Raw genomic sequence first — 24,977 nt, forward strand, 5'->3', positions numbered from 1 at the left:
TGTTTCACATATCATAAAATGCTAAAGAATCACAATCTCAGTAATAGAGAAATATGCAAATTATAAAAACAAGTAAGTACCAAACTTTTGTCCAATAATTTGACAAGATCTTTAAAGACACAACGTTCAGCCCTGGTAAAGGCATAGGAAAATATTTTCTCCCAGACACTCTTATTAAGCTTATAAATTATGACAAATTTTGGGGAAAAATCATCTGGAAATATCTATTAAACTTTAAAATTGCCTACCCTTTGCACCAAAAAACCTACTCTGGGAAAGTGTCCAACTGAAATGAAAGTACAAGTACTTCAAGATAGGTAGATGGATGGATAGATGTATGGATAGACAGATAGATAGACAGATATAGATAGATTTATAGTAGCATTATAAGTAATAGGAAAAAAACTGGGGACAGTCTGAAGTACCCATTTATAAAGAAATATTTTGATTAATTAGGTCATATCCATTTAAAAAATTCTCTGAGCTCTTAAAGAGGATTAGACAGATTTGTATGTATCAACTGGGAAAAAAGATTACTGTCGTTGAAAAAAATACAAGTTTATATATATATATTATTTGATCATGACATTGTTTTTAACTATATGCGTAAATGTATTTTATATTTTTATAAGCAAAGAATATAATAATGGAAATTTGGGGATTTGTACAAGTCAGTCCCTAAGGAATTCCCTTTGAGAGGTAGGCTTAAAAGAACAAAATGGGAACATAACATACAGCAGGCATTCCTATATTGTTTGGATTTTTGCTACAAGTGTGTAAGACTTTGAAACAAATAATTTGTAAAAAACACACACATAGTGTAGTAAGGACTTGAGCAGATATATGTGCAGAAGGCTAATGGAGCACAAGAGGAGCGATTCACATTTCTGGAGAAGTCAGGGAAGTTATCATACTGAAGGTAGCCTTTGAGCTGAATCCTAGGAAAACTTTAGGAATGTAACTTTCATTGGTTTTTAATTTTGGAGCTATGGGATGCAGGCCTGACCCTCTCATTAACTCCTTTGATATTTTGATTTTACCTTCTAAATATCTCTCAAATATACCCCCTTCTGCAATCCAATAACTTTTAAGCATATATATATATATATGTACTCAAACTCACTCATAATAATCAAATTCAAATTCAAATGGTATATCACACATCCAATTCAGATTGGAAAAGTCTGATCATCAACATCAAAAAGTCTGAAGGTAACAGTGTTTGGATAAGAGATGAGGAAAAAAAGGCAATCATATCCTGTGGGTGGGAGCATAAATTTATACAAACTCTATGGAGGGCTGTTTGGCAAAATCTGGGGAATTTAAGATTTGATACTACATTCAATTTCTAGGAATGTATCCCACAAATATACTTACATAGGTATACAAATGCACATGGTCAAAAATATTTATGGCAGAACTCTTTGTATTAGCAAAGGGTTAGAAATAATGTAAATATCTATCCTTGTGAATAAGTTAAGTAAATTATATCCGTAACAGAATACTATCTAATCTAAAAAAGAAGAGGAAGGCAGAATTATCTACTGATGTACTACATAAAAAACAAAAAACAGTGTATAGTCTAATTTTAAAATATATATATGTATATCTATACTTATCTATTTCTAAGTACATACACAAATACCTACATATAAACATGTATACAGAAACATTTGTATAAACATAGACTCTCTCCCTGAATAGATTTATAACAACCTATTTACTGCTTAAAGAACTTCAGTAGCTTCTCACTACTTCCGAGGAAAAAAACAGTAAATCTCTACCACATTAGCATGTTCTCTCATGTCTTGATAACTGATAAATATCAAATTAAGACACTACTCAGCAATCGTCTTTAAAGAATTTCAGATATATTCAATACATTGGAATATAGACACACCAATCTCCCGCAGACCTCTACTTCCCACACAGATTTGCTCTCTCCACCGCTATTCTGTTCTTTATTCATCCACCCTCTATCATGTCTACTTCTGATGACTAGACTTCTGAAAGACTGGTTTATAAACCAATAAACCATATAAAACTGCATCTTCATTAAACAAACCACAATCGCTATCAGAATGTCTGTTTTATTTTCTCACTGCTATGTATAACTATCTGAAATTGATGTGTTTAATATCCTCACTGGCCACTAGAATGCATGTTTCATAAGGGCAAGGACCGTATCTGCATTAGTGTATCCCCATTGCTTAGAACAGTGTCTAGCAGATGGTAGATGTTTCTTCTATCTTTACTGAATGAATAAATAGGAATAGACCAAAATTTTTTAAAGAACTATATAAAATGATTTGAGCAATGGAAAGAATAGAAGCAGGAAAAAATGAAGGCTAGAATGAGGTTTTTAGTGGGTGATGAAATAAAATTCATATTTTATGGCAAAACAAGAAAAATTTAAAGTTTTTCTTTGCCCATTTGGGACTCCTCCCTTCCCTTTAGTGTATATTGTGCAGCCGCACTAACCAGATCTCCTTAGGAGATAACCTTCCTTCCACGATGACCCATGACCCTCCACTTGCTTTGTATGTGTGGATCTGGATTGTGGAAACTGTCAATAATGTACAGCCCTCTGTTTCCAAAACTTACATAACTGTGCTTTCACCTCTAAGGGGCAGAACGGTTCTCACAGCTTTATGAAAGGCAGTTCCCAGTTTTTAATCCTGTTTGGCTCTAATAACATTTTCCATTTTGTTCTTAGATCGACTGATTTATTTTGCATCTACATGGGTGATGTTTTGCCCAACCAGATTCCCTTTACCAGGCCAGCACACCCATCCCTCACCCTGCTATAGATGTTGGTTGCTCACAGCTCACAGCTGCCTCTTATCCAGAGTTTCACCCTGACTAAACGGGAGCCAAGAAGCTATTTGACTCACCCCAGGGCAGTCCACAGCCAGCCTCTGGCCCTTTTGCTCCCCAAAGGATCTGGCTAAAGCTAGAATCCAAAGGAAACTACGTATGTGTTTAGCTCCTTGCCATGCCCTTTCCTAACTTCTCTCACTCTTTTTCTTCTGAGGGCTCTTGAGAGTCCCGAGAATAAAGGAATGGGAAATTTCAGAAAGGGTTATTTGAGAAGATGCACTTGAGAAACAAACTGCAGATTCACCTGAACCCTCTGTTCATGCGGAAGTGAACTAGATTTCACCTCTTGTTAGAAGATAAAGTCGTCTCCCCTCAACCCCACCCTTGCTTGAAGACGACTTAAATACCTCAAATGAAGCAAGGTTGTTCCTAAGACAAGGCGTGCCCTCTGCAGGATTTGTCCCTCCTTCCCCCTTGGCCATCAGATCCATAAATAGGGTAAAGTCATAGCATGGCCCAAACCAGAAATGCTGGGCGTACCAAAGAAGGAGAGGATTACATGTTGAAAGATCTGTAGGACCTAACCTGTATCTAGCAACAAAAACCAGGAGAGTATCACCAGGAGTGAACCTTGAGGATGCTAGATCAAGAGTGAAGTACTATAAAAGCTGGGTAAGAGAGTTTATCAATTAGGGATTCTCTTCCATGACACTGCCATTAACATACCACCGTCTCAGTTTCTTACTGGGCCATTTTTCCCCTTTCATCTACCTATTTCTCCTAAGGGAATCATCCTGATCAAATGAATAAATGAATGAGTGGCCTAAAGCCCCTATCAATGGTGGTTCAATGGAGACTACCTAGAGCCACTGAACATGGGGAAGAATGCTCCCTCAGGAAATATCCTTATAGAGAGAGTAACACAAATTAAATAGTGCTTGATAAACCTATTTAGCAACAGAATCCTTTCCTACACAGCAAATGCATTCAAAATCTACCTCAGTTGTCACCTTTTCATGGTCCTTATTCTCAACCCCTGAAGAATAACTTGTTCTTTCATTTGGTTTCCCACAGCATTTTACTCTAACCTATTTATACCACTTAAAACACATTATACAGTTATAGATGATGTCTAATCACCTTTATATTCCCAGCATTTAACATGGCATGTAGAAAGTGTCATATACCTTCTTATTAAATTGAAATATATGCCCTCATGTTATCAATAATAACAAAGTTAACATGTGTCAAGAATTAATAGGTAGGTTTCGTTGTTGTTTTGTTAGATATCTCCCCCACCCCCAACCTGTTTTTTTGCATTGATACTTTATTAGAGTTACATGAGTTTTTAGTTCATGACCCTATAATGTATTAACTGGTAGAGTTTGACCAACCATGTTGGCAGCCTTTTCTAAAGCAAGAAAAAAATATTATTTTACCTATTTCTTGGAATTTTTTATTTGAAAAATTTCAAGCATTAGCAAAGGTAAAGAGAAAATTATAATGACTGTCCTTCTTCAACAATTACCAACTTCTGGCCAGTCTTGTTTCACATATTTCCCAATTACCCCCTTACATAGTTATTTTGAAGCAAATTACAGACGTCATATTATGTCACCCATAAATATTTCTGTACATACCTCTAAATATTAAGGACTATTTTTTTTAAAAAACTGCTAAAAAACAGAATTCAACTTAGTAAATTTTAAAGATCATATTGGCTTTATTCAGTAAAACATGAATCAGGCAGCATTTAATCTAGCATATAGAAAGGAGCTCCCAGGAACGGTACAAAATGAAACACTTTTATGGGTAGAAAGGAGCAGGAACAAGGAAGTTACACTACGCAGAAAAGAAGATTGGTTATGGCAAGATCACTTTCCTTTAGGGGATGACGGGGTCTATCAGGCCAATTACCTAACTAGTGCTGATGAGATGATTCCTGACCTATGACTCCATTTCTGAGACAGCCAAAACTATAATTAAGCATCAGTTTGGTGACATGGGATTTAGCACAAGCAACTCCATTTGGGGCACGTTGTCTTGTTTTTAACAAAACATAACCGCAATACCATTATCACTTCTAAAAAATCATACCTCAGTTCATTCTTAATATTATCAAACATTCAGTCAGTGTCCAATCTCGGGGGGTACTTTTGAACATTTCAGTTATATAATGGAGAGAAGAAGGTAAATGTCTGCTCATTTTGCACAAACTAGAGTGAGAATATATTCACTGTAGCCAAGGACGTAGCTTATTGAATTCAAATAATTCTGCAGTGGAATTATTCACAATAAGAAGTTAATATACCACTTTCATTATCACATCAGAGAGAAACAAGAGTAGAAGTGAATGTTCGAGGTTCTCAGCTGGGATTTCCAGGGAGTCCCAGAGAGATGGTATTCAAACTTCCCCCTCCACTGAGGGGGAAGGGCTGTTTATAATACAGGAATGTGGTAGTTACATATTTGTGCTAAACACCCAATTTTACCTCTTTATTATGTAATTACTGATTACTGGAAACTAAAGCTAATAAAGAAATACTAAGATTCTCTTCCCCATACGAGTACAGTAACAACTCTGAATTATGCAGTATTTTAGAAAATGGATTAAAAAATATCTTATTTGCAATTTAAATACTCAACAGTCCTCACATTTCTATTGCATGATGGAGTAAAAACCATCTTCACAATGAACATACCATAAAAGAAGGAATTAACACAAATATCTTACCTCCTCGGATTCTTCCTCGTGGACGTGCTCTGGAGCTGAGAATGCTGAATCTATTACTCCCTTACCCAAAGTAATATTTTAAGAAAAGGAAAGCCATTCAATTAACCATGATTAACTATATGTTCCCCTAATAACAAACAGAGTTATCTGAATATTCTACTCTTCAGCCTTTTGTCTTGACATCAGATGGACACAGCTTAAAACACAGGTAGGAATAATGGCTTTCCAAGTGAGAAAATTAGTTAAACAAGTAGAAATAAAAATAGTATCTGGTGGTGGTGGGAAAAGAGAGCCAGAACTGCAATCTCTTCTGTTCATTGCTACTTACCAGTTTTGCGATTCAACGAAGTCTCTTCTCTGGATCTGATTCCTTGCCTGTAAAACAATTGTAGGCAATGAATTAGGTCATTTGTAAGGACTATTTCAACGAAGGAGTTTTAGTTAGATTTTGACTCTATTATCCATAATTCTTTACTTCTCATTTTCTTTCTCAATATCAAAAGATACTCCATTAGAAAAGCTGTTAGAATATCATCTTAAACCATACTCAGGACTCGCCAAAAAAGGAGGATCAGGTTGACTCATCCATTGGACTAGAAACTTCATCTATTCTTCTAATTTGCATATTTGAATAACATTGTTTCATAAAGAATCTTGTTTCTTGTCACTGTCAAATGATACACAGTACAAAGACTCATTAATATAAGTTCTAGGTGGGCAGCAGAAAAAAAAATTATAATTAATGTCAACCCTTTAAAATTGATTGCTGTACTAGTTCATCTCAGATAGCAAACTGACTTACTAAGGGTGCATAGATTCCCAACTACACAGAACACTTTTCCAGATTAAACTTTTCTTCTGCATAATGGTTTTTCTTTGTTATTTTTACTGATATATTTTTCATATGGAAAAGATATTTTAATAAGAAAAAGTACAACCCATCCCACAAATATGAGTCATTGAATAAAACACAACCACACTGACTTTGAATTATGATTACAAAGCAAATAAAATAGTACACGGGCTTAAAGGAAAGTTTATACCCGCTTAATTGGGAAGAAAGGGAAAAAGCAGGGAAGGAGAAAATCTTCACAGAGAAAACCATGCTTGAGATCAGTCTTGGCAAATGAATAAAAATGCAAAACTTAAAGATAGTTCAAGGAAAGGAGTGAGCACAGGGAAGAAATGATGGAAGAGAGAAAAGTAGAGACATCCCGCTAGATATTTTCAATAGATACTTGTTTAATATTCACAGCAATCTAGGTATGATTATTATAATTTTGTAGATGTAGTAACTGAGGTGCAGAGAGATTAATTAACTTGCCCAAGGTTACACACCTAAAAAATAGCAGAGTCAGCCTTCAAGCCTAGTTTAAATAACTTCAGAGCCACATTATACTGGGATATTCATTTATTCAAAAAACCATTTATTGAGCACTCACTGTGTATCAAAGAACATATTAAAACCAGTGATACAAAGGGGTCTAAGATATAGTCTCTGCTTGTAAGGAGCCTGTTGGGCTCTTGCACTGAGTTGGGAAATAGTGAGCTGCCAAGTTGATCTGCAGTAATCTCGCCAGCCTCTTGATTTCTGCTCTCCTCAGTACTCCACAGGGTACCCTAAGTTCATTCTCACTGGGACCAAACTGCAGGTCCCTGTTCTCCACTAATCTGGTTTGAGACAAGGATTTTCCAAGCAGAGGGCTGCTTGGAAAAACAGCTAAGAGATGTTTCTATCTTGGAGGAGTTGCCACCGTCCCTAGAGAAAAGTCCAGACTCAACTGTCTTGCTCCTCCAGCTTCCTACATAGACCCTAGACACCTTGAATATATACTCAGGAGCAGAAATACCTCATTCTGTTTCCCTTTCCTGGAGCAAAAGTGCCCAGAAAAAGGATGAATCCCCCTCTCACCCTTGCCTGGTGAAGATCTAGGAGGCCAAAGTAAAGTAATAGCTCCTCATAGCTTTCTTCTCTTTTATTTTTTTATTTTTATTTTTTTTATTTTTTTTGCGGTACGCAGTCCTCTCACTGTCGTGGCGTCTCCCGTTGTGGAGCACAGGCTCCGGACGCGCAGGCTCAGCGGCCATGGCCCACGGGCCCAGCCACTCCGCAGCATGTGGGATCTTCCCGGACCGGGGCACGAACCTGTGTCCCGTGCATCGGCAGGCAGACTCAACCACTGTGCCATCAGGGAAGCCCGCTTTCTACTCTTTGACGTTCTCTTTGTCCCTAACGATGCACTTCTCCCCACTCCTTATTTTCATGTTTCTTGATGTGCTAACAGATAAAGCAAACCGCCCTCCTTCTTAAGAATGCTAAACTAGAAACACCACTGTGTTTCCTAGTCTTGCAAAGCTCACTCACCTCCTCCGATCTCAAAGCACATTGAGTCTAGCGTGTGCCCAATCTCTGTATGTCTTGAGCATTTCTTGGGACCTAAGAGAACAAGGCTTGTCTATAGGCTTTGAGCACTGAACAGAAGGGCTGTCCAGATCTCAGAGTCTAGTGATATAATATGGAGGCACTTCCCATTCTAGATGACCATTAATAAGGATAATTTCTGCAGAACACTGCCCTGCAGTGCAATTATCAACCGGATAGAAAACCTAATTGTCCCCTATCATCTTTAACTGGATTTGGAGAAAAAAAATGCCTCAGCCAGAGACTAGGAAAAGACTGCATAAACTGAGTATTTAATAAAAGATATATACACACACATTTTTAATCTGTTTGGCAAATACCTTACTATCATGCTTTTATCTTCCGTTTTTTTAGGAAAACGGGAGAGACCTTCAATATTGCTCTTTGGATACGATTGTGAATGTGAGGGGGGCGGGAGTGAGATTAGAGGTGGTCTACAGCCTAAAACTAGAATTAATTTAAATTTTCCTTTTCATTCCTTAGATGAAGCTTAGGTCACTTCAAAAAAAACCCTATATATACCTGTTTCTTCCTGATTGATTTATTAATATATATTGGAAGAGCTTGATACATTTTGATTGCTAGAGGTGCACTACTAACCTATGAAAAATCAAAGTCAAAATCACCTTAGCAACTGCTTAAAAATGTCCTGAAGTTTATTAGCTCTAAATGTTGCAAAGCTGTGTTTATTTGGTTTCTAACTTTTAATATAGCCCCCAAAACAAATTAAGAGCTATTAAACCCTGACTTATTTTGAATCTCTCTCAGAAGTCCATTCTATTATCAAAATAAAATGGGACCCAACAGTTCAAAGACATAAAGTTTGCTTTACCTCAAACAAAGATAGCTAAAATATTAGAAACAAGGAAGAAGTAAGAATTTTCTGGAAAGGCTTAATATTTTCTTACCAGCCAGCACACTTGCTTTGCAAAACCTTTCAACTGAACAATGGTTTGTAGTATCCTCAGTCTTCAGTTTTCTTTCAAATCCTCTTTTGTAGGCATTTCCTAGCTCTCTCAACACTGCTTGACAGTTTTGTTGTTTCAGGCTGATTTTCTGCAATTTTACTTCTCTGCTGTCTGGATGATTTTATTATTTGCCATATTCTCTCTTTCAGATTGGGGGTTTTATTCTGGTTTTGGCTTGCTGGGATTTTGGCAGGCTACTGCTCTAAAATACAAGAGCTTTGGAAGCTATGCAGATGGCAAATGTAGTGTTTGTGTGCTCTCATTCATGATGGGCTTCCGTCTTTCTATAACACGTGGGAAAACTGCCAACTCTTATTTCCTGTGCCCACTTCTGACATATTTAAGCAAAACTGCAGTAGTGCCTCACAGAGCTGAAGGCTTTTTAGTTTGGGTAGGCTCTGGTGCTTGGAATCTAAAAGAAAAAGCTTCTGTTGATACTTAGCATTAATCTTCTTACATTTGTTTTCTATCTCAGTACGTATCTGATGAGTCCATTTACCTTTGAAGTTAACATCTTCTTCCTTTTAGAAGAGTTAAATGATTACCTAATATTTTCTTTTGGTTTTTACTGTTTGTTCTTCCCTAAGCCAGTACACAGAACAATTACATTTATTTTCCAAAGACCATCTTGCCAAGTATTACCATTAAAATAATAAGACCGGCTCTCTCAATTGAAGTTTAATGACCTTGTTTCCAGAAATGGCACCTTGAAGAAAAGTATTGATTTTGGTATGTAGATTCAAAAGCATAAACTTAGATAAAATATTCCTTTTCAGAAAAGGGTGAACAATTTTGCCACACCATGGATCAGATATTTAGGACCCGCTAGCAAACCAAGGGTGTTCAAAGTACAATCTCATAGCAATAGTGAAATACTGTTTGGAATTCTTCAGCAAAGGCCGTATTTTTGCCATGTCACTACTGCAGTGTGAGAACTGGAAATACTAAAGTTCTGCCAATGGCTCAGTTTCCCTTGACTATGGCTTTTTTCTCCTGCAGGAAGATGCATTGGGGAAAACATAATTTTAATTAATTTCTGTTCAATCTGAAAGTCCAGCACAAAAATATATAAGCACTCAGCTTAAGAAAACAGACCTTCACAAATATAACTTCATATTCTCTGGAATATTACATAGTGTTTATTGATTTATGGACTCTACTATAAAAAGGCACACAACTTTGCTCCTGGTCACACATAAATAATATGACAAATAAGCAACTGGTCTGATTCGAATTATGCCCTCACTCAATAGGAATCTAAATTCAGTGGGAATTCTGCACGAATAATTAATGGAATCTTAACCATGGAACACAAAAACAAGGAATCCAGATATCCTGAGAGACTTCCAATACCTCACCCAGAACTTGGGCAATACAATTCTCCATCACGAGGACTCTCCTTCTAGCAAGACATTTGTTTTCCTAGTCTTGTCTACAAAATGGTAACAGTGCTCTCCCCCCTGTTTATATGTCAAACAAAAAAACACCTCCACCTACTACCAGATGCCCCATGGATGGCAAGGTACCACTCCCATTTGAGAACCACTGTACACAACGCTGTCCTGGAGGGTCTTCTAACCTAGATCACCAAAGTGACAAAGACAGTTCTGTTACACATTAAGTAAAGGAGCCCAACCACAAGGCCTGCACAAGCTTCAGGTAGATTGTTTTTCTTTTGTATGAACTGACATTTTGCATTATTAAATATTCAATTTATTTAACTTGATCAAAATAATACAGAGGTTTATGCAGATAAAAATATAAGGTAAAGAAAATAAAACTAAATTTGAACTTTTGCTCAGGTTCTGATGCATTTTAAGGAGTAGATACTTGTATTTAATTGCACGTGCAGTGAAATTGAAACAAGGAATGGCAATACAAGGGCTAAAGATTACCTTGAATATTTTTCAATAGAAACTTATGACAGACATCCATTGACTTCATATCAATCAATGTGAATATTTCAAGTTAGAAAGTTCAGCTCACTTGTCAATATAACTAAGGAAGTGTGGCTATAGTAACATGTTTCATTAAATGCTTTACTTAAAATAATATTTTATTGTAAAACATTCCTAAAATACACAAAAATATATGTGAAGAAGGGAAAATACATTCCATGTTCTTGAACAGAAAAACACAACATTACGAAGATTGTAATTTTCTCTAAATTACTTTATAAATTTAATACAACCTCAATAAAGATACCATAAGAATTGTTTCTAAAGTTATACAAGTTCATTTTAAAGTCTGTATGTAAAAATAACCAAATAATAGCCAGAGAAATCCTAAGAAGTGGGGGAAGGGTACTTCTTCCAGATATTAAAATACATTATAAAGCTTATATAATTAAACTATATGGTACTGGCACATGAATGACCAGACTTATTAGGAGAATGGAACAGAAAGTCCAAAAATGAATCCTAGTCCATAGGGAAGCTTAAAATATAATAAACACAGCAACTCAAATCAGCTTAGAAAATTGTACAGTCACATGGAATAGTATATATTTGGATCATTCCTCACATCATGATAAATTTCAAATGCATCAGAGACTGAAATGTAAAAAAAAAAACTAACCATACACGTGCTAGAATAAAATGGGTAACTTTCTTTATAATCCAGACTGGAGAACAGTTTCCTAATTATGATCAATGTCTAAAATCAATATAGAGATGTGACTAGTAAATTTCTGTAAATTTAAAAAATAATGTCTGCATAGCAAACACACACACCCCATAAGAATAAAAACTGTGACTAGAAAATAAAATATCAATAACATATCATAGATAAAAGTTTAATACCCTAGGAAATACAAAGAACATTAAACATTTGAGAAGAATAAAGACCAAAAACTCCCTTGAGAATTTGTTAAAAAAAATGAAAGAATAAAGATGCTCATTCAAATAAAAAATGCAAATTAAACTTATTCTCAGATATGATTTCTCACCAATTCAATTGGCAAACATCTAAAATTTTGACATTCTCTGTGGTTGTCCTGCAGGGAATCAGGCACTCTCATACACTGCTGGTGGGAATGCAAAATGATATAATCCAAGGGAATTTGATGTCTAGCAAAATTATGTATACAATTACCCTTATCTCAGCAATCCCACCACTAGGAAGTTTCTTAAAAATACACTGACAGTAGTACAAAATGTCATATACAAAGATTATTCATTGTAACAGTATTTGTAATAAGCAAATACTGGAGAAAAATCAATGTCCATAATTAGGAGACTGCTTGAATAAAACACTAATGGAGTACTCCGTAGCTAGAAAAATGAATGAGGACAACCTCACTCTACTGTTATACAGTGATCACCAAGACAAGTTGTTGGGTGGGGGTGGGGTTGGAAGAGTGAGTGAGTGAGTGAGTGTGTGTGTGTGTGTGTGTGTGTGTGTGTGTGTAGGTACAAACATACCCACATGTGTGGGTATTGAGTCAATGCACACGTATATTCACATACATATACACTATATATACTATGTGTGTGCATACATATTATTTAAAAAAAAAGAAAGATATACCAAAGCTACCAAAAATTGTTACATATAAGAGGAGCAAGGATAAGAATGAAAGTTGTACTTCTATTTTGAGTTTTTACTTGGGAGCATTGTAAATGTTTTACATAACTAATAAAACTAAAGTTAAACAACAAAAAAGCATCCTTGTATTTTGAAAAGAAATTGAAGCAAATGAATTTACCTGTATGTTAGGTTGGTGGAACAACCATACAAAGCAACGATATTGAGAGATTAAAAATAAAATGTTTTCGTTATACAGTCCTTGTGGGTTATATCTTAAGGACACAAAGAATGAGAAAGAAATCTTAAATTGTACTCAGTGGTCTTATTAGTAGTAGAAATGCTGGCATGTTATTTTGAAACTATTATGAGCATATTGTAGGATAAAAGAACCAAGTAATTATGCCACTACGAACCAAGATTTTCAAACTAAAAGGAGAAGATATGAATATAAAAATCAAAGCTAAGTAACCTAATATCTGAAATTTGAATTACCACTATTTCTATGAACTCATGAAATATTTTCTCTATACAGTAGTCCCACCTTATCCATGGAGGATATGTTTCCAAGACTGCCCAGTGGAAGCCTGAAACCATGGATAGTACCAAACCCTATACATACTACGTTTTTTCCTATACTAATGAATGAATAGTGTATACAGCATGGGTACGCAAGACAAAGGGATGATTCACATTCCAGGTGGGAGGGAGCAGGACAGCGTAAGATTTCATTATATAATTTAGAATGCCACGCCATTTAAAACTTATGAATTGTTTATTTCTGGAATTTTCCATTTAATATGTTCAGACCATGGTTGTCTATGGGTAGCTGAAACCATAAAAAGTGAAACTGCAGATAAGGGGAGACTACTGTATAAAGAAGTTTGGGTGTCAAGTCCTGTTCACTGAACAGGAATTAAAAAAAAAAAGGTAATTTAGAAACAATGGGCAAATTTAGCGTCCTCATTTTCAAATCAAACTGTCATTTCCTACAAAAAGAACAAAGGTTATTTGGTAAAAATGGGTGATTCCAGGTCTGGGAATATCCAAAATGAGGCTGGGACATCTTGTGGCAAAGAACAAGAAAGACTGTAAAGATTATTAGAGACTAGAGACATAAAAAAAGATACAAGAGCCAACAAGCTCCTATTGGTCCAAAATTGGGTAATTTGAGCACCAGAAAGAAAAATGTCTGAAACTGATTAGAGCACATCAAAATTTTTTTTTAAATCTCTAGTCAACTTTAAAGATGTTAAAATATGAACTCATTACACTGCAAGTTGATAAAGACGTGTAATCAAATCTTTATTCTGCATTCTTGTTAAAACTGTATTTTGAGGTAACAATATTATATGAAGGAAAGTTATTCTCTACAGAGGAATTTTAGTGATAACTGCAGGAGAAATTATAAAATTAAAATCACCATACTGTAACCTCTAAAGAAGAAAAGGATCTTGGCAGTGATTATTAACGGGTAATCATTAGGTGAAAGGCTGATGAGAAACCTTATAATACACTTATGGGGATGAGAACACTAACCCATCTTAGCACCACTAAAAGTGGGGCTTCCTCTCAGCGTGATGCACTAGAAAGTTCACAGCACTTCCTAGAGTACCATTTGAAGTTCTTTAGCTAAAAGAAAAAAAAAAAAGGGAGAGAGAACCTAATCAAATTAATACTTTAGATTGACCTTTTTTTTTTTTTTTGACTAGAAATTGAACCCACACCCTCAGCAGTGAAAGTATGGTGGAGTCCTAACCACTGGACTGCCAGGGAATTCCCTAGATTGACCCTTTACAGGAAATACAGGGAATGAATGAAAAAGATAAATTAGTAAATGATGTCACAAAGAAACAGGCAGCCAAATCCAGAATGTAAAAAATTCTTCCAAATCTAGTTCATTTTTCCACAAATAAATGGCAAGGAGAAAAAAAGGAGAGGAGAGACTGCCATAGAGAATAAAAAATTATAAACATTGAGGATGTGTAATGTATGTACTTTGTTTAAATTTTGACTTAAACCAATAGTAAAAAGATGTTTTAAGTAATTAGGCAAATTAAACATGGACTAGTTATTAGATATTAATATTATTAGTCATGATAATTGCAATATATTTATGAAAAAATGATTACCCATTAGTAATAATATTCTAAAGAATTTATGGTATATGGAATTTGTTTTTAAATAATGTAGAAAAAAATTGGGAAGACAGATGAAACAGCATTGCAAAACGTTGATGACTGTTGAGGCTGGAGGATGTGTACATGGCAGTTTATTATGCTATTTTCTACTCTTGTTTGAAAATTACAATAAACATTTATAGAAGTCTATTGACTCTGGAAATTTCTATCTTATGTAACTACTAGTTACTACTCCCCTTGTGCAAGCACTGCAGGAACTATCTTCCAGCATGAGACGCAGATTACATAAATTTCTACTGTTTGTTTTTAAAAACTCGTATTTATTCTTTGATCAGGCCTGGTGCGTTTGCCGGCAGAGTTTTCAGTAAGTTCTATGTCTTAGGCTTTCTTAATCCATTAAGTAATATTATACAGGAATTTTCTGTATTATCTTTGCAGTGAAACATGAAACAAAATCTGTGAAGGGTCCCCCGTTTTTATTCGATATTTTATCTGAGCGATTCCCAACCTGCAGATCCTGAACCTCTGGCAGACCAGACCACAGAGAAAACCATGAGACTATGAAACATTGTGTGTAGCCTAAATACTATTTACACATAAAAGTAGTAGTATATATAAAGTTCACTGAAATACCTTTATGATTGATAAAATTAAAAATTTCAATTAATGAATACTTAAATTATGACTCCTTTTATGTAGATTGTAGGGGTTTTTTTATACTAACAAACAATGCCCTAATTCTTGACAATACTGAGGATGTCTGCCTACTTGGTTCTGATATTACACAGTGTTTAATTGTCATGCATCTTAGGAACAGCAGCAATTTTTTGTCTTTGAGGAGAATAATTTCCAAAGGGTCCTTATTAAAAAGATTCCTTGAGGATTCATCATCAGTGGTCCCTCATTCTCCCTATGTCTAACTCCTCCCTATAAATTGTCAAGAGGTTGAGAAACCCTGCTCCAGTCTATATAAGTAGAATATCATGTGAGCGGGGCCCCCTGGAGTTATCCAACATAATCACTGAACACTGGAACTTTTGTCCCTATGGCTACAGAATGCAAAAATACTATCCTATTTATACCACATATAGTATAAAACCGTGCCCTCCTATGGCATAAACAATCTCTACTGGATTTTACCTAAATCTGACCTCCAGGGTAAGTGACTATAGGATGTCAGAGGAACAGGACTGAGAGAAGAAAATGTGCTGGAGCCAAGTGACTCCACATGCTGGCGGCTGGCTGCATATTTATGATGGTTGAGTATTATTTATACCATATGAAACCCTGATTCGCTTTTCTACATGCTTAACTGTTTTGTAAATGTCAACAGTGAATTGTTTATACTGTTCTTAAGAACACGGTAACTTCAATTTGAGATTTTTCTTTTCCTTTGATACTCTCTTCCAAATGTTTTCCCTTTCTTAAAATGAGACTTGTCAGGTGTAGTTATGAGTGTGTGAAGGCATAATGCTTTACCAAATAAAATGCTGGGTTCTTGTTCTTGGTCCTTCATTTTTATGAAATATTAAATCAAATACCATGGGTGGGTGATACGTGTATATGAGGGGAGGATGTACATGAGCTTTACTGTGGAGCTTCCTCTCTCCATAGGCCAAGATAATTTTGGAGAAATCCTGGGTCTAAACCCTTACATGCCAATGGCACCATTGCAATCAGAATGAAATGCAGAAAAATATTTAAGTTAGATAAAGAGATAGGGACTTCCCTCGCGGTCCAGTGGTTAAGACTCTGCACTTCCAATGCAGGGGGCGTGAGTTCGATCCCTGCTTGGGGAACTAAGATCTCACATGCTGCACAGCGCAGCCAAAAACATAAATAAGTTTAAGAAAAAATAAGATAAAGAGAGAAATCTATCACTATTTCAAAGAAATCTGAAAATAGAATATTGGGACTATCACTGAGACCCATATTAATTCTCTCCCTGGTCCTCTGTTCATACTTGTTATACTGTTTTGCTTAAACAATTCTTTGCCTGGGTCTCTGTCTATGCTTGGTTTTGTTTGTTTCTTTGTTTCTGAGATAGTAAAAGGTAAAGAAACTCATTACTAGGAGATATCTCTAGATATGAAAATCCTTACTTCATCTGTCAAGAACCAGTTATCTCTCTTTAATTTTGTCTGTAGCCAAAGAAATTTTTAACATTTAATATTTATAGCTAAATTAATTTAAGATCATAGATGGAAGGGAAGTTTTTCTAGAGACAGAGCAGATAAGAGACTCAGCAACATACCCACTGATTTTACCTGTAATGACCAGACCTCTGGGTCACTTTGATAAACCTGATAACTATAAATTCAGAGGTAAAATGAAGAGTGATAAGAAGAGTAACATGAACCTAAGATTAAAGTGACTACCTAAGAGACTAGTTAAAATAGATTAGTTCCCCTGTAGCACTCATCAGTTACATTTCAAAGAACAGATAGACCAATGCTGTCTGATAGAGGTGACACTTAAGATGGGTTTTATTGTTTTGGTTTTGTCTCAGAAGCAAAAACTCTCTGCTCATACCCATTTGTGTCATAACTGACTAAACCAATAAATTGGCACAGAAAATTTGAAAGAGATGGAGGGACTGGAGGAGTTATCTGATCCAATACCCCTATTTTACATCTGAAGAAATGGAAGGTCATCAAATCACTTCATGGACCAATTCAAGATCTCAGAAGTACAAGGTTATTTTTCCTTCACTTCAAGTTAGTGACAAACATGATTCACCTTTGCCAGCTTTAGCAACCATGATTTATCATCCGTTACCTAAGATGATGTGATCCGATTGCCATTTGGAAGAGTAGAATGGGTCAGTCTGTTATTTATAAGCCCTCACAATTAAACCATCAAGCATACACAAAATTTTATTTTTGTGTTCTTTTCTTTTTCTCCCCAGTCATCCCTCAGTCCATTCAGAGCCCACTTCTGCAGGCCTCAGAGAGAAGCTACTCTCCAACATCATCCCCCACCTCTGTCCCCTATATGTGCCCTCAAGACTTTTCACTGCCCAGTCCAGAGGGTCTTACTCCTTTTGTCCTCACGGCCGTTGCCCTCAGCTGCCATTAAGGCTGGTTTTTTGCCCAATGGAATGGGTAGGAGTTGGGGCTATTCCAGAATCTCTACACAGATGTTATTTAGGAGCAGTAATCTTTTAAATGATGGTGGAGTGGGAGGTGGAGCCTAGTAGACCTATTAAAGCTTCATTTATAAAACAAGCATTTCATTAACAAACAGGGTTTTCTTGCTTGTTTGTTGTGGTTTATTGCGGCTTTGAGAGTAGGGGCTGATGGGCATTGTGGGGTTAGGATTACTAAAATGCTCATTTGCCTCCTTTTGGCGGGGGTGGTCCACCTTTCAGGTCTCACCTATAGGGGGAAGAAATGAAGAAAAATGGTCCTTTCAGACCTAACCTCAAAATGAAACAGCTACTACAGAAACTCATCTTTCTCTGACTAATATTGTCTATCACTTTCAGTAAGACTCTGGTATATCATGCTAAAACAATCTATTTTTTTTCTCTCTAGCAAAAGCCCCTTGTATTATCTTATCTTCATATGGACCGTGGCCCCAGAGAAGAGGGGGAAAGGGTCTTATTCCAAGAAGGGTGAAGCGAAGAGAAAAATATGAGAAAACAACAGAAACAACATATGCAAAACCTGTCAACCATACCACACTACACAATGTAAGGAAAACATCATATAGGCCCATTGCTCCCTGAAAGTTTTTCTCTAGTCAAATGGTAACAGGAGTACATCTGCAAATAAATTGCCAAGTTGCTGTGGGTTTATGGGAGCTAGGGAAGACAGGGAGGGGGAGAATCAAAGGATTATCTCCTGGAAATGCTTTTATTGTCTTGAGAGGAGGGACAGTACGTAGCTCTGTTCAGGAAACTGAGCTCTTCTGAGGATCTTACCAATTTATACTCTATCTCTCACCTCTTCCTCTCTGGGGTATTTCATAGGTAGCTTTGCTAACTGCCTGCACAACTACAAATAGACTCTGTTGCTTTAGATATGGGGTTGTCCTTTTACAGGCACATTGATGGACTAGATGTCAAGGCTTTAGAACAGTAGCATGACTGGGACAGACACCCTCCCCCATAAATCCAATATTGACAAATGTCCTACCCAGTCCAGATGATTCTGTTTCTCAAAGTTGACTTTATCAAGGCATAACGGCAAAGCAAAGGACAGAGAAAATAATTGACAAGTTCTGGGAAATGAGCTATCGAGCCCATCATTTAAAGAGGAAAATGTTGATGAACAATTGAGTATTACAAATTATTGTTAAGAATCTCTTAATTGCATCTCTCAGCCTCCAAAAAAAATGCCAATAATTCTTGACTATCTAATAAACAGAGATCAACCTGGGTCTACAGATTCTTAAACTGGAGAATTTTTATTTGTAGCTTCTGTTTCATTTCTCAGTTCACTGAAGAAAAAGTGAGTTAGCAATGTTGAATAAACTGTAAACTCCGCAACATAATCAAAAGCTTGAAATGCATCTCATGGGAATTCAAACTTAAGAAGACTGAATGAAAATTTTTTGAGAAAATAATTTATATGTCATTATAAAAACACTGCTTTGGGGTCCCCCCCCAAAAAATATGGGTTATTTATCAAAAAGCATCACAATCAAGGAATGCCCAACCAACAATTCTTATTTTATAACCCTAATTCCAATATTGGCACTAAATGTCCATTTCCCTTTTCCACGTGATGGCCCTTTACCTGTTATTAGATGTTAGCCCTGTTCACTAATGATTTTCAGCAATATAAAGTGTCATCAATTATAAAATACACCATTATTTTACATACTACTAAGAAAAAACCACAATGACAATTATTAAGACACATTCCCATTTCAGAGACTTCATTACAATATTGAAAATGCACTTCCCCAAACTGAAGAAAAAGTATCTCTGGATCTTCACAGAACATTAGTATTAGAAGTAGCTAAGGAGATAAAGTGGAGTACAGTAGGTGACATTTTCTTGCTATTTCTCATATCAAAGTGCATTCATATTTTAGAATTCAGGAAGAGATGTTTATCAGATTTCCGCTTTCCATAGAAAAGAATAAGTAATATAAGGCAAGCCCAACACATCCTATCTACTCAATGTTGAAATTTTGCTAAATGTTTGAAAAACAAATTCAGATTAAGGGAGAACCATCCAGGCATAAATAAACAAGCTATAAACTAGGACCTCATGAAAATAATCATTGCCCTATTCATGCCACAGGACAAAGAAAATCCCCAACTTTGCACTGCCCATTTTAAATATGCTCAGTTTGAACTCTCTTTGAAAATACCATTTGTGTTTGGGCAGCTGTCATCTTTCAGAAGTTCGTACTCACCTTGCACCCTTCCTGTTGCCAAGGGCAGACTAAGCTGAACATGCTTTAAACAACATTCTCCTTGAACTTCTGTAGAACTGTACTGACTGATGTCAGAGCAATGAAATCTTAGAATGTGAGATCCTGTGGCTGAATGTATCCAAAAGAAAAAAAGCCTAAGAATGGACTTCTCCCTCTCCTGACACTAGGAAGGACATTTCATTAGAAACATAAACAATTTTGTTATTTTCTGAGAAGAAACACATGAATCCCTAATGAGTCTTTAAACAGCAGAAACTCCCCGTTCAGGCTTCTACCACAAAAACAAACTTTGGCCCCAGATTTATTTATGGAAACAAACCTCCACCGAAGCCTTTGGCTAGTGTGCACACCAACATTATATAACTTCTCCTGTGAGTTCTGAACTTCATATATCCATCTTTCTACTTGACATCTCCCCTGGGATGTCTAAAACATGCCACGATTTTAACATGGCCAAATCATTGTGTCCTAACACGTTCCCGTTGTCTTCCCTATCATTTACTGTCATATAGGACACTGCCATCCACCTAGTTGTTCAAACAAACCCAGAAGTCAGACTTAACTTCTCATTTAATTTCACCTATGTCCACTCCAGTAGAAGGTACAAAATATACCAAACCCTTTCGTTCAATTTCCCCTTTTATTAATAATACCCTAGAACGGTCTACCATCGTCTCTTGCCTGGATGTTCTAGCTAGTTTCTCCCACAGCCCCTAATCTATTTTCCACACAGAAGCCACAGTGCTATTTTTAAAATCAGATTGTGTTACTCCTCTGCTCTAATTCCTCCAGTTGTTTCCCACTGCATTCCAATAACTCGTTACTTTACTCTCTGTGCTTTGGTTTTCTCACCTATAAAATGAGACTAGTAATGACACTACCTCATTCGATAGCTATGAAGATGAATGACATATATAAAGTTGTATCAACAGTGCTTGGCACACAGATAGTGTCATATAGAGCTGTGTGGTGGTGTTGTTTACAAATGAAATGTCAAGCCCTTATCAAGTCTGACCCTCATGCCCCTCTCCCACCTCATCTCTTACCATTGTCTCGTTCCCCCGCACATCTGGTCTCTGTCTCTCTCAAGCACGCTAGCTTCATTTCCTTCTTAAGTCCCCTGACCTTCTGCCCTTCCTATGAGACTCAGCCCCCAACCCTCTCTGACCTGGTTCCTTTTAATCGACCAAGTCTCCGATTCTGTGCCACTTCTTTATGAGATTATCTTGACCACCTGAAGTAAATTAGCACTCCTTCCAGGGATGCTATCACATCACCTTGTTTTATTCCCTTCATAGCACTTTTTAATCTCTGAACTTGTTGCTTATGTATCTGTAAACTTCTTTATCACTTCCAGCTTTGTATAAGTCTATGACAGCAGGGCACATTGCTGTTACTTGCTCTCTGACTTTGGGCAAGTATTTAACCTCTTTGGGTTACAATTCCTCACATGTAAACTGGGTTAATGAATACCTCCATCTTAGCATTATGAGAGTTAAAGCAGTTAGTCCATGTCAAGCACCTACTAGTGCCTGGCAAATAGGTAGTCATCACACACTGTGTTCTTTAAAAGAAAAACTAACTAAAGTGTGTTGTATAAAGCCAATCTACATCTGAGGAGAGCACTCAGAAGTGGAGATTGATGGAGCATTGGCCTGGTACTCAGAAAAGGCTGCTCTGAGAGCAGCTTCACATGTTGGGGCAGGAAGAGTACAGGACCTATCTGCCAGAAGCCTGAGAATTTCCAAGTCCACGTAGTGAATTATGATTTTAATCCAGTAAGACACAAAATGTTGGTCTCAGAAGAAAACTGATGGGGACTTTTTGATCTCCTTCCCTGAAGCCTGCTCCAGCTAGACTCGATGGCTAGAGAAATACAGCAAGGTCTCTGGTTGATGTTAGTGACCTTGGTATAAAACTCCCAAAATAAGCTCCCAAAGTCTCCCAAGATTGTCTTATGGGCCTGGAGATAACCTGTTACAACTACTTTTACTTAGTAAACTGTTTCCTCCACACCCACTTGGACTAGTCTAAACCTCTGTAAGTCGGTCAATGCAGGGGTAGGGTTCCCCTATTGGAGGGCTCCTTGTAGCACGTCCAACCTGCTGGCGGGGAAAACGTTCTTAGATGAACAACAACCCAGGCTTGAGCTATCTCATTCCTCCTGCTGATACTCTGCTCCTAAGTCAATAAATCTTACCATGGCTCACACAGCATGTCATTAGTGGTGTGGGACATTATGCTCTTGCACAAAGCCCAAGAAAATTTTACCACTTTTCAATATAGATCTTTTGACACAACTAGTGAAGCCATCATCCATTTATGCCTGAGATACAGCCAACACTACAAAAAACAGATTGCAGTGGGAGGTCATTCATTCTAGCATAAGCCTAGGATTGCTCTGTGATATCTCATTTTAATTACAGAAGTCATAATTAATAAATTTGCATCTTGGTTACTCTCAATCTGTCCATGGTATAAATTTTCCCTTTGACTTGTGTCTAAATGAAAGAGCAACTTTTAGTAAGGAGAAACTCTGTATTCAGAGGTAAACACATTCATCTTCCCATTAGTTCTGATGAAATCTATCCACAGGCAGGTTATATGCCAGGACACTGATATATTCCATGAGGATGCACTGCTATGAACTCCATCTCAGCAAAGTCTTCCAGATGGAAAATAAATGAGAAAGCTTCCTCCAGAGAAAATGAGCTAACAGGAAAGATTTGAGTCTCTTAGTTTAGGAGCTTTGCCTAGAGTTAGTTCCTCTTGGGGAAATTCAGTGAATGTGTTCTTAGCAATTCTAGGAAGTCTTGAGATCTTTCAAGACAAACATTATGGTCTTATGTAAATTCAAGTAAACTTTCTTTGGGAATATAGCCCAGGGAAGTAGATTTGCAAATAAGTTTTAAGAGTTCATTGCAACTTGACTCGTAAAAGGAAAAATACATGCATATTTACTCTTCCTTGACTTTAGATGAATTCTAACTAGGAATACAGAAGATGTGTAAAATAAAGTGAAGAAAAAACTGGAAATTATCTTCAAGTTTTAGGAGTACATAAAAGTAGCAACGTCATGCAAGATGGTCTCAGAAACATAAAGAAGGATATATTAGAATATTTATACCCTCCAAGCAGGATCTAGAAACATGGCCTAAATCAACAGTTACCCATGAACAAGGAACCCACAAGAATGTCATTCTAAATGAGTGATTCCTTAATGTGTCAATGCTAAATTCAAGCAATGACAATCTTTTAGCAGGAGCACGCCATTTCACCCAGTTTTACATCAGGTTGATAACAAACACTACTTCTTCATACAACCTCTCATGTGTTATCTGACTCAAACAGACTCACATTAGGAGCCCACAAACCAATTATCTCTATTTCTATTTGGCAAGGTAACAAAATGCCTTTATCCTCAGAAATAACTTAACAATGGCATCGACATCAATGACATTTTTTATATTGACTGCAGCATAAATTCAGCACACAATTAACAAGGGATAAGCAGAGATTTAAAATGGAAAAATAAACTTTCAATAAAAACATATTAAAGGAGAAAGATGGTGTAGATAATACTTTTCCATATTTCTATTGCTAAGCATAACTAAAAATCCTGGACATTGTATATAACACAAACATAAGAAGACTGAAAGCTGGAGAAAATAACGTAGACGGTCTAGGGACCTCAGAGGCCAGAAATCAACAGAATCGTGAGTTTCCTGGTTTGTTTTGTTCTGTTTTTACTTCATATATCCCCAGACTTGGAACTGAAGAAGCCATTAAACCAGAAATGCCACCAAGCACAGGCAAACAAAAGCCTGCCCTCTGTAGCCAAATAATTAGGGAAAGGATAGCTTAGCAAGATAGAAAACTTTATAGACAACAGCCACTCTAACCCAGCCAAACAGCACAGAAAGAACTGTGACCCCACCCCCACGCATGCCAGCCAAGGCTGGGTGGAGTGCCTAGACCCCCAACATGGTCAGGCGATAATGAGGCACCACCATCCCCTGCTGGATTGTGAAAAATGAGGAAGAAGCTGGAACTTTCACCACCAATGGAAGGGAACCAGTCCCTCCCCAACAGGGTTGTTGTCAGCGGAAATCATATGCGGGTCCTGGACTTCCACCTCCATCTGGCATTGATGAGGAGCCCCCACCTTCCAGCCCTTGGGTGTCAACAGAGGGCTACTGGGGAAACTGGACATTTATCCACACTTGAAAAGAATGAGATGGCATGCTTCCATCTCAGATGTAGTGTCAGAGAAAGCCAGTTAAAACAGAAGAGTTGAATAAAACTGAGGTACACATAATGTAACACTAAATTGTGTAACTTTTAACCAAAAATCACTCCTCGTACCAAGAATCGGGAAGATCACAAGCTTAACAATAAAAGACAATCAATAGATGCTAACACTGAGATGACAAGATGTTGGAATTATCTGACAAAGATGTGAAAACAGTCATGAGGGAAAAAAAAAAGGTCTTCAATAAGCAATTACCATTATACAATAATCAATAAACAAATGAGAAAAAAAAGTAGAAAGCCTCAGCAAAGAAATAGAAAGTATCAGCAAAGAACTAAATGGAAATTATACAATTATACAACTGGAAAATACAATAACTGAAATAAAAAGCTTAGTGGAAGGACTCAACAGTAGAATGCAATGAACAAATGAAGCAGTGAACGTGAAGACAGAACAATAGAAAGAACCCATTCTCAAGAACATAGGAAAGATAGACTGTGAGAAAGAAATGAACAGCACATTAGGGACCTGTGTGACATAAATATATCATCAATACTGTCAGAATATATTATGTCATAAGAAAGGAGAGGAGAAACAGAGTAAAGCTAAAAAGTACCCATACAAATAATACCTGAAAATGTCTCAAATTTAGCAAGAGACATAAACCTACAGATTCAATAAATTTAGTGAACACCAATAGGATATTACAAGGAAACCCACTGCAC

At 36.7% G+C, this 24,977-nt stretch overlaps 1 protein-coding gene across 8 annotated transcripts in view; it reads right to left on the reverse strand.

The window, feature by feature from the left end:
- LOC307183717 (uncharacterized protein) overlaps positions 1–24,977 on the reverse strand; it is a 548,184-nt gene that overhangs the window by 470,137 nt on the left and 53,070 nt on the right. For all 8 annotated transcript variants that reach the window (XR_013827561.1, XR_013827562.1, XR_013827563.1 and 5 more), the window contains exon 2: positions 5,883–5,929. Coding sequence is in view for 2 of the 8 variants with exons in the window: in XM_079916641.1 (XP_079772767.1) it covers positions 5,883–5,929 (47 nt within the window). In the remaining 6 variants the exon portion in view is untranslated. The remainder of the gene's footprint in view (positions 1–5,882; positions 5,930–24,977) is intronic.

This window comes from Stenella coeruleoalba, assembly GCF_951394435.1.
Source record: "Stenella coeruleoalba genome assembly, chromosome: 3".
In the NCBI taxonomy this organism is placed as follows: domain Eukaryota; kingdom Metazoa; phylum Chordata; class Mammalia; order Artiodactyla; family Delphinidae; genus Stenella; species Stenella coeruleoalba.